General features: G+C 37.5%; 2 protein-coding genes across 2 annotated transcripts in view; one reads left to right on the forward strand and one right to left on the reverse strand.

Moving 5' to 3' along the window:
* The window catches only part of LOC135085021 (androgen-dependent TFPI-regulating protein-like), a 44,444-nt gene extending 33,113 nt beyond the window's left edge, over window positions 1-11,331 (reverse strand). The window contains exon 1 of the mRNA XM_063979801.1: window positions 11,279-11,331. The gene's annotated coding sequence lies outside the window, so the exon portion shown is untranslated. The remainder of the gene's footprint in view (window positions 1-11,278) is intronic.
* LOC135084831 (androgen-dependent TFPI-regulating protein-like) lies at window positions 938-9,724 on the forward strand. Its single transcript, XM_063979572.1, has 5 exons — window positions 938-1,021; window positions 6,320-6,488; window positions 7,169-7,315; window positions 8,056-8,276; window positions 9,395-9,724. The coding sequence occupies exons 2-5, from the start codon at window positions 6,324-6,326 to the stop codon at window positions 9,579-9,581; spliced, it is 720 nt and encodes a 239-aa protein (XP_063835642.1). The 5' UTR covers window positions 938-1,021; window positions 6,320-6,323; the 3' UTR covers window positions 9,582-9,724.
* Window positions 11,332-11,358: the final 27 nt, after the last annotated feature.

Here is an 11,358-nt window from a genome sequence, read left to right on the forward strand (position 1 = left end):
ATATTAAACAAGGTAGTGACGTGCTAATATTATCTAGACTTACAGATTACACACTTAAATACTAGTAGAAATGACTCGCATACATAAATTGGAATAACTTGGATTGACCAGTCCCCGAAAGCAGCGCCTGTTCACAGACATGACGAGTCGTGAGAGTTTTAATCAACGAATCTAGATCAGGGGCGTAGTGTGAGTTTAGGTCAAACGTCGACTACGTAAATAAAAAGTGACATTAAATGTATGACGAATTGTACAGCGCGCCTAGCGAAAACTTTCAAGGACTTTTCAGATTTTTTTAAAGCAGACGATATCGAATGCGTTTGACCTAAACTCATACTACGCCTCCTAGTTATAGCTAGTTATAGGAAGCCTAAAAAGCATTGGTATAATTATTTTCAAACATTTCTTAAACGCTAAGCTACTATTTAGGTACCAAGTTTCTGTAACTGTGTTTAAAGTGGCCTTACAGAAGCCATGGAGGTTTTTAAGGTACCTATAGTTCTTGCAACTCACGAAGGCGAGTGAGCTTTACTTGTGTGTGTACGTGTACAATTGTACATGCACATAAAGATAGTGTCTATCAAAACTTTTGAAAAAGGAACAGTAGCGAGCCACCACAATCATGTAAAGCTCACTCGCCTTCGTGAGTTGCAACAACTAAAGCCCGGTCTGTGAGCACGTAGAATTTTTTCCAATGACCCCAAGCTACCCATCCTTATCGCTCGCGCGTAATTATATTGCTGTCGCGACTGTGCGACGCGCGCAGTGAGTGTGCGAGCGCGACAAATTTCTACGTGCTCGCAGACCAGACTATACACATAAAAATCTCATTGTGTTAGTGATTCCATGGACTGTTAAAACCGCTCCCGCTCCCGCTCATCATGTTAAAATGACCACACCTTTACGATAGCAACCGGCCGTTAACCACACCGCGGCCATCGCCTGTCAGTGTCCAACCTGCTGTGTCGAACCAAACGCGTATTTAAAAAATACATCGACACAAAACACCGGTGGATTCAAGGTATTTATGCTAGGTTTATGTATAAATTTTATTTAAAAAAGTTTTTGGTTTATGCTAATTTGGTATTTTATGGATTTTTAACAAAAATACAGCTGGGTGTAGATTATGATTGTGAATTGTGATTTGTTTGAATGAAACGTATTGATAAGTATCATTGGTAGCTATATTACTGAATCGTAATTCATGTATGGACTTTTAAACTGTTATCGTCAGTCTCAAGATGTATAATTACTGAAAAAATTTGGTGATTATAAGATTTTAACGAAGAAAGTTTCAAATATGAGATTTAATATTATACTGATCATCATCAGGTGACCATCAGGTGATCCATCTGCTCGTTTGCCTCTTGTCAGGGGGCGTCCATAAATTACGTGAGACTTTTAGGGGGGGGAGGGGGTCAACGAAAACCTCACTAAATCTCACGTGGGGGAGAGGGGGGGTCTCGGAAAATATCACGTAATTTTTATTAATTTTTATTATCAAATTAAACTAAAAATGCCTCCATCTGCATTTGTGAACACTAAAGATGCAGAATAAATGTCAAAATTAAGAAAATTCGATATAAAAAAAATCGTCATTGGCATCGCTACTGCGTAAAAAATTGGCCAAGTGCGTGTCGTGCCACGCGCAGTGTAGGGTTCCGTAGTTGTCTGTCGTTATCACAATATATTTCAGAAGCAAGCAATTACTTCATCTCAAGTCACTTTTCATATTTTCTTCAAAGGAATTTTTACTGGTTAAGAAATTGTATAATACATGAGTCAAATGACTATTACTCTTAAACTAAGGTAATGTATCTTAATCGTTGTAGTTTTCCTTGAAAAAATTCATCCCCACTTTACATGCAGGGGTGCTAACCCAGAAAAAAATTTTTTTTCAAAATTTTATTTTCCGTTTTGTCGGCGTGATTAATATACATACCTTCACAAAATTACAGCTCCCCAGTGCCAATAGTTTCCAAGCGAAACCTCGGACAGACAAACAGACATATCGAAACTATAAGGTTTCCTTGTCAGGACTACGGAACCCTAAAAAATGACATTACATACGTATGAAAATATTATGTATTCGTAGTTAAAGTAACCAATAGTCAAATTTGACAGATGTCAAATGACAAGTGGTTAAATAACAGAAAAAAAAAATTTATAACAATGTTTAATTTGACTTTTAGTACATTTTTTAACTATTAGTTTACATTTTATTAATATTTAACCATTAGTAGCAAAATTTAACAATTAGTTATTTTAACTATGAATCAAAAAACTGGTCCTAGGTTGAAGCAATTGCTTGTCTTACTAAACGACGGGAAGCTACGGAACCCCTCACTGCGCGTGGCACGACACTGGGTTACTGATTTTTTCATATAAATCTAATAGACTCGAAGCATAGACATTGCAAAATAGGCATTTTTATTGGCTTAAATCGATGGCTCCTACGTATAAGGGCGAAACTGCCGCTTACGCCTTTTTCCAATTATTTAAGCAATGATTTCACTTTGCTCTAATCTATAACATCAGTAAGAAAAAAAATTTTTTTTTCCATTAGATACAAAATAAAATTTTAGGCAAATAGGCGTATGTGCAAAACTACGCCACGTATAAAGCCCAATCATACGATTCGTCAATCTATACGAGTAGTTGCTTACATAAACATATATTTTTTATAATCCAAATCTTAAATAAAGCCATGAAAATATTTAGCAAATTGTTTTATTTATAAATTATGACACATTATATAGTTATTTAATTTTTAGCGTTAAGAGTCGCATCTCAAACTAATTTGAAAATTATAAATAACTTGAAAAAATCGAACTGCCTAAGGCATCGTGGGTTCAATTCCCGCCTTAGGCAATTCGATTTTTTCAAGTTATTTATATTTTTTAAAAATATGACACATTATGTTAAAAGACCTAACTAAATCTCGAGCACAGTATATGGGCGTATTTGCGTTAAAACGTAAAACGGTACATTTAACGACTTTTTCTAACTGATTTATTATTGATATAGCACATGATAACAATTAAAATAATTACATGCATAAATAAAGAGAGTAATCGCTTAAAATATTATATTTACGTTGTCATTTAAGTCTCTTTACGTTGAACAATATACATGAAATTATAGAAATATGCCGACGTAAAAGGGCAATGCGTAAAATCTCAAAATATATAAGAAAAATATAAAAATTGATAACAGCAGTAGCAAAAGCATTACATGTTAAGGCTAAATGTGAAATTTCATTAAATTCGTTTTAGTAGGTCAGAAGATATGACCCAAAAATATGGTTCTGGCCACTAAAATGGCTCTCCTGTAAAATTTACTTTTTTCACTTACGCCAGTATACGTAGGAGCCATCGAAATATCACGTGAGATTAGGGGGGTGGGGAGGGGGTCAGGCAAAATCTCACCAAATCTCACCAAGGGGGGCGGGGGGGTTGAAAAATGGCCAAAATTGTCTCACGTAATTTATGGACGCCCCCTCACTTAAAAAAAAACTAATCGCTAATCTAATGTTTATGTTTGTATGTATCTACATCTTTGGACCATTTCACACAGCGTGCAGCGCCAGCTAGCCCCAAAGTAAGCAACTTAATGCTTGTGTTATGGGTGCTAGCTAGAGATGAGACGTATTTACTAGAACAGATCCACACACTAGGTATTTTACAGTACTAAGTGGCACCTATTCCAATTTTTAAAATACTTGATCCACCTAGTATTTTTTAAATTACACGATTTCCGACCCTACCGTCAAAGTAATAGAGGTTATTATTGCATAATCCGTAGTCGTGTATTACGCGCACCGCGTATTTCTCGCTAAGTATTTTTTAAATTACACGATTTCCGACCCTACCATCAAAGTAATAGAGGTTATTATTGCATAATCCGTAGTCGTGTATTACGCGCACCGCGTATTTCTCGCTAAGCTTATGTGCGAACGTAGAGATTCACTCCGTCTCTGTCTGACAAACAAATTTGAGCGCAGGCAGGTGTGAGATAGGAATAGGTGTTTGATGTATTACGTAATTTAAACTCTATTTGTACACAGGTAAGGTTTTGAATATTTTAATTTTTGTTCTCTCTCATCCAGCTCACTCCTTGTTGACTAGCCGGTAAAAAACCAGTTTTTATTCTTCCGACAGGTTTGTTTTGGTTTGTTGTCACGCGTCCGTGATAATTGCATAAATAAAAAATAGAAAAAATTATGTAAATATTTTTATGAAATTGATATCTTTTAAATACGCCAACTTTTAAGTTGACAGTCCTAAGCCTGTTGAAGTATGAAGGGAGGATATCAATCAATCAACAACCAGCAAAAACATTATTATTCAATTTCAAATTGCATTATTAATACTACGAGTGGATCTTTTCAAAGAAAATTGTATTTTAAAGTCATAATACGTGGATTAGTCCGCACTAGTCGCGTCAAGTATGGTAAATTACTACGTACTAAGTGGAACAGGTATTTGGATCACGTATTAATAAATACTTGGAATAGGTGCACCTAGTATCAAATTTACCTAGTATAACCCATCTCTAGTGCTAGCTTAACGGATATACTACTTAAATACTTTTGTTTTTTTAAATACATACATATTATACATAGTCACACCCAGACCCGTCACAGAAATTAAAATTCATCATCACTACATATTCTACATAATATTTTATTCAAGTCATAAAGACATCCGCTTAAACAGCGGCTACTATAGGAAGATGAGCATTTAATGATAATGATATAATAATAATAAATTATGAAAGAAACCTCTTGATGGACTCAGAGTCCCTTTCTCGATCTCCGAGTAAAATTCAATGAAGTATTTACCTACTTCCTGATTAACACTATTTAGCAAGTATAGATGACCCACGCTGAACTGTCCCACCAAACTCAATGACAGGGGGGCGCTACCATCGTTCAACTATATGGTTTCCAACATGGCAAAAATCGGAACCAGCGATCCGGTATTGACGGTGGCGCCCCACTGTCAATGTCATGCATAGGACAGTTCAGTATTTTGGAACTATAAGAATTATTTGACTGTCAGTCTTGTCAACGTCATGATTTCGTTGCTACTCGTGTCTTTAGTTATGATGCGTTGAAGTTCTGCGTGACGTCACAAAGTGCTACACTTTTAAGCACGCCAATGAACTTTGGAACGCTTTATCTCTTTCAATTTTTATTAGTTTGAAAAAGTAAAAAAACGTGTCGAGTATTTTTTGATAAGTTAACCGACAGACTACTCGTAGTTCGAACTCTTGCTTTTTTATTCAAAAAACATCCCTAGATCTTGTCGCGATAAGGAAAAACTGTGCTTAAAACGATGTCAAGAAAAATATAACTAGAAATAGATAATAGCTCACTTGTTAGATCGTCAACGTATATTTACTGCACGAGGTGTATAATTTTTGTACGAGGTTCTCCTTAGATGGAGGCCTATGTCTCAAACATGTCGTATCTACCAGAAGTTTAGGAATATTGATAACAGTTTTCTCATCATCATCACCAGGTCATTTAATGTCCACTGCAGGAGCACGACCCTCTCTAATTTACCAGAGGCAAATGGAGGATTTGGCCTACACTCCCCACGCTGGCCAGACAGGTTGGGGAGGCCTGAAGTTCACACACACGGCCGCGCACACTTAGTTTAGCAATCGACCAGTGATTGAGCCTATGTATAAAGCCCGGTCCGTGAGCACGTAGAATTTTGTCCAATGACCCCAAGATACCCATCCTTATCGCTCGCGCGTAATTATATTGCTGTCGCGACTGTGCGACGGGCGCCCGCAGTTAGTGTGCGAGCGCGACAGCAACATAATTACGTGCGAGCGATAAGGATGGGTAGCTTAGGGTCATTGGACAAAATTCTACGTGCTCACAGACCAGACTATACCTATTTGTTGCAAAATAAAATAGTTGACATAAAATGCCAAGGTTTAGCTTCATGTGCCGTCGCCTGTACAGCACTACCAATTCTTGAATATAGCGACTGCATAACACGGCACTTTGCAGCAAATTTTAAGGCACCCTTAGCCGCCTTTTATGACACCCACGGTGTCACGGTGTGACACTTTTATGGTGCTAGTCTTCTACTTTGCTGTAACTACACGGCTGGAGGCCTCACTTAGAAGTCTATGGAAGTAAAACTGGAGTCTATTTACTCGCAAATCTTTGTGGAAGTGGAACTTCTGGTCATCAGTGTGTTGTCTCTCAACCTTCCAGACCCATTCAATAGTGTCAGGCGTTTGAGACCCACGTTTCACTAAATTCCTGCCTATAATCTGTTATTTCTCAACCTTCCAGGGCCATGTCTCACCAGGTCTACTGCCGGATGCTGGGCTATGTTACAACCATAGTCCTGCACTGCGGGAACATCGCAGTCATGTACTCTCCATCCAAAGAGGCGCTGGAGGATGAGAGGATCCAGGCGTTCAGCAAACTGCAGTACAGATATTTGACTTGTTGGACTTTTGTAAGTTCGCTTTGTTTACTTATAAGACGATGGGGCAGCAAGGTTTTGGAGTGGAGGCATCGTGGACGTGCACCCACAAGGTGGACCAACGACCTGATAAAGGTAGCAGGAAGGCGCTGGATGCAGGCCGCTACCAACCGTGCGATGTGGAAGTCATTGGGGGAGGCCTATGTTCAGCAGTGGACGTCCTGTGGCTGAAATGATGATGATGATTTATACGACATTGCAGGTTGAACCAGTTTATCTGGCAATTATTATGCCGGATCATGAAGTTTGACACCAGATTTTTGTTACAATAAACGCGAACAAAAAAAAAGAAATCGTGGCTTGTTGAGTAGTTAATACCAACTGTTTCAGCAATGGTAGTTAGTTTAATGCTCTTGACTATGACTGCAAGACTGGCACGTATGTGTATGTGTTGATCATTGGCTAACTGCTTACTCTTACGTCTGTATTCACAAACATTACTATGAGGTCTCACAGTGAGCGTGGACGCACAGTGTGACACACGAACCAATCACAGAGCTCTATTCATCGCTGAGCGTTCGATTTGCTGCTTCACTTAAGCAAGCATCGTTTGTGAATAAGGGTGTTAGTCGCTTAGTAGGGGTGGTCTTTTTCTCCTCTGTCGGAACCACACGACTACAATTTAATAATGATTTTATTTTATTTCTTTCCAGTTCCTCCAAGTGGTCTACGCAATAGCAGCATTGACTTGCGATGTTTTATTATTAAGAAACTCAAACAAAAAATCTTATAAGCTGCCGAAACATTTGCACAGATTTAAAGAAACTTTGTTCTGTGCTATCGTATGGCCTTCGTCCGTGGTAAGTTAAAAGTTATATTAAGTGAAAATAGCTAATTGTTAAAATAATAGTTAGTTAATTTATTGAATTCGACTTTAGGATGTGGGTAAATTATAATTATTGATAATTATTTAATTTATATTGTTACAACTTGTACAATCTACTAACCTAGATTAGTTGCCAATCAAAAAAAATAATTTCATATCTTGGACATAAAAACTTTTGTCACCCCAAAAGTTATTTGAAAAATCAATATAGACTGTTTGACACCGTTCCCCAATAATTAAAAATCACAACTTTATAGGGTTCCGTAGTCCTGACATGGAACCCTTATAGTTTCGATATGTCTGTCTGTCTGTCTGCCCGAGGTTTTGCTTGGCTTTAGTTTTGTGAAACAACATAATATGCATCTTTTACATTAATAGGTTGCCATCGAACATTAAACTCCTTCCACTAAGGCCCAGAACAGATGGTGAAACGCAACTGCAACGAAACTGCAACTGCTAGTTACTTTTGAGTTGCATCTAAGTTTCTGCCATAGCATCCGTTGAGAGACCACACATGACGCGACCAGTTTGAAACTTTCAGTTTCAGTTTCATTCATCAGAATCATCACAAAGTTGCAGTTGCGTTTCACCGTCTGTTCTGGGCCTAAAACACAATAACTAACCAGTTTTAATCAATTCAATAATTTAATTCAATATTATAGTGTTTTTTATGTGTCATAGTGTACTGATCAAATTCTTCTTTTTCCATTCCAGCTAGTCTGCGTTCTATTCTGGACCGTATTCCTATACGACAGGAGCCTAGTTTTCCCTGAATACTTGGACAAGGCATTAACTCCAGTGTCAAACCACATCATGCATACTGCCATCCTGCCTATAGTGTTATGGGAGATGTTATTTCGACCTAGGACCAGTCCTAGGTCCCATAAGAAATATCTGGCCCATTTAGCGTTCCATTTTGGGCTCTATGTGTCTGTGTAAGTATAAATATAGTTTACAACCCCATTATCCCTTAAGGGGTTGAATTTTGCAAAATCCCGTCTTAATGAGCACCTACGTTCTAAAAGGAACCCCCATGCAAAAGAGACTCCTAGCACTTGTAGTTTCTGAGATTTCGTGATGAGTGAGTGAGTCGGTGACCTTCGAACCGAACTCCTTACCACCTTTTAATGGTGAAAGACTGCCTCCAAGAATTTCCACGACTGGTCCTGCGCCCGCATTCATGTACTTCTTCACCTCCACCAGATCGTCGGTTCCCCTAGTGGGAGGCCTGCTCACGCTAGTGGTTGCCACTCGAGAACTTTTCTGCCCTAGCGGCCACCATCTCTACGAGATAATATGTGCCCACTGTCAGTTAAGTTTGGCAATAGACTAGTTTCTTAAAAAAAACTTTTAGTCTGCCAATTACATTATCAAAAAATATTTGACACGTATATTTTTATTTGTCAATCAAATAAGTAATTACGAAATTATGATGCGTTGAATGAAGTGTTACCTTCAAGCACGCCTTGACGTAATGGGCTCTTCCTTTGAACTTTGGCGCGCTATATCTCTTTCAATTTTCATTAGTTTGAAAAAGTAAAAAACACGTGTCGAGTATTTTTTGATAAGTTAACCGACGGACTAATTCAAACTTGCTTTTTCACCCAGGGAACATTTCTATTATGAGTTACTAGCGGCCGCCCGCGACTTCGTACGCGTGGATACCGTTTTACCCCCTTAGGGGTGGAGTTTCGTAAAATCCTTTCTTAGCGGATGCCTACGTCATAACATCTACCTGCATGCCAAATTTCAGCCCGATCCGTCTAGTGGTTTGGGCTCTGCGTTGATAGATCACTATGTCAGTCAGTCACCTTTGAGTTATAATCAGATTATAAGGGAGACATAAGTTCGTTCGTTCGTTCGTTTCAGCCGAAATACGTCCACTGCTGGACAAAGGCCTCCCCCAAGGATTTCCACAAAGACCGGTCCTGTGCCGCTCGGCTGGGCAGCGTATTCTCACGTCCCAAATACCGCAATGCCTCAAGTCAAAAGTATTCGACCAGTGTGTAGTGATAAGTTCATTTAATACATTTATATTTCTTTTTTTTTTCAGGTTATCCTACACATACATAGAGAGAGGCTCATGGATATACCCCATACTGTCGAAACTGTACGGCACAGTATACTTCTATGTACTCATTGCCTTTACATTCCTCTTCGCTCTATGGTGCTACAGCCTGCAATGGATTCTGGTCTCTATACTTTGGAAAACAGAAGGATCTAGGAAGAAAATTCGATGATAGTTATTAATACTTTTGGTAAAATAATTAGTTAAGTGGACTAGACACTATTAGTGATAATTTGTTATTAAATATTTATTGAAACTGTTAAACGGTTTTTGATACAAAGTGTCAGCAAGCAAGTTTTTTTTTTTGGAATTAAATTAAATTTATTCTTAGCCAAATGATTTTTTTTTTCCTTTACCAAATGAAAAAAAAAATTTTTTTTTCATTAAAATCATCACAATAGAATCTTAATTAGTACAATCTCTATCACATATGTAGGGCAAGCTATATTTGGGACGTGTATAAGTGCCCTGGTAAGGGCCTATGTACTGAATAAACTATTTGAATTTGATGGATTTCATTTTTCTGTGTATCAATCTGAGTAATTAATATTAATATTTTTTATTGTTAACAAAAAATTATAATAATAATGTCAACAATATTTTGTAACTTATTTTTTCTCTACCTCATTAGTGAAGTAATGAAATAAGACTAGACGCAGACCACCGATTTTTAGTTGGCCGATAGTTTGGCCCGATTTTAATTTGTATGAAGAATCGGCCAAATTAAATCGGTGTAATGTGCGCACTTCCATATGCCCATACTGATCAACTGCCCGACTAAGCTATCGGCCGACGAAAAATCGATGGTCTGCTCCTAGGCTAAAGGAGATTGCGTCATCTTGGAAGACGTAGTGTAGGACGCCCCCTGCTTGTAAAACTGACAACCTTCAGAAGATGGTAGCAGCTGAGGAAAATAACAGGAAATATCTTATGTCCCCAGTTGGATTCAAACCCGTAACCTCAACTGTCATTGTAGCCTAGACACTGTGTATCAGTGACTATATTGAACGTAAAACTTAAAAAAGATTTTTAACTAAATTCCTTCTTTATTAGCTTTTTGATTTAAACTCTATGTAACACTACTAAATTATTTTATTTATTTTTTATTTTTCTATCAAAAGAAACAAAAGCATGAATTGATACGTAACCTAACCTAACCTAACCTAACCTAACCTACCTACCTACGATACAGTAGCCTAATCAGTTTTCACAGATAAACGTTAAAGTTGACCGAAAGTTATGCAGAGTGCGAGCAACTGAAAATCACAAAAAATGCACAAACACTATAGGTAACTCAATGCAAAAAAACGTTACATTGTTTTGTAGACTTAAAGAATAAACCTTTTAATAGGCGACGAAACTGCGCAAACTTCAAATGAAATATGTCGATATTACTTATAGTCTTATAAACTAACTACATGAAATATTATTATTACAACATTCTACAAATACCGGAAGTATACATATAAATTCCTATCTCGATAGTAAACTACTGATCCAAAATTCTTGATCAGTAGGTCAAATCAGTTCAAAATCACTATAAAACGTAAAAACCACGGTCCAATCAAATTAAAACCATATCTCATACACTTAAGGACTACCCAGTTCAAGCTTCACCTCATCTATCAAATAAAACCAGTTTTTTAAAGAGAAAATATTATGGTCTACAAAAAGTGCTTTCCAAACTGTACTCGATAACCATTTTATCTTGATCTCTACTTGTGATACAAAAGTTCTTAATTTAGTTGTAGAGCTGAGCTCTATGTTAGCTGGATGACAAACCAGTTTAGGAAGACCCTTAAGGCTTGTTCGTACTAGTCAAGTAATTTCTTAATTTAGTCGACTGGCGAGTAAAAACTGGAGTCGAACCTTAACTTCTAACTCCTATGTTCTTCTGATTAATTTCGTTGCGGGTCCAATGATAGTCTGACTTTCCAAGCGGTCAAGCT

Source organism: Ostrinia nubilalis, chromosome 27 (genome assembly GCF_963855985.1).
Source record: "Ostrinia nubilalis chromosome 27, ilOstNubi1.1, whole genome shotgun sequence".
Lineage (NCBI taxonomy): Eukaryota > Metazoa > Arthropoda > Insecta > Lepidoptera > Crambidae > Ostrinia > Ostrinia nubilalis.

Excerpts from the sequence above, each read along its gene's own strand:
- LOC135084831 (XM_063979572.1), top strand. The coding sequence starts at position 6,324 with ATGTCTCACCAGGTCTACTGCCGGATGCTGGGCTATGTTACAACCATA. Across the intron at positions 6,489-7,168 it reads ATTTGACTTGTTGGACTTTT|TTCCTCCAAGTGGTCTACGC; the intron begins GTAAGTTCGCTT and ends ATTTCTTTCCAG. Across the intron at positions 8,277-9,394 it reads TTTGGGCTCTATGTGTCTGT|GTTATCCTACACATACATAG; the intron begins GTAAGTATAAAT and ends TTTTTTTTTCAG.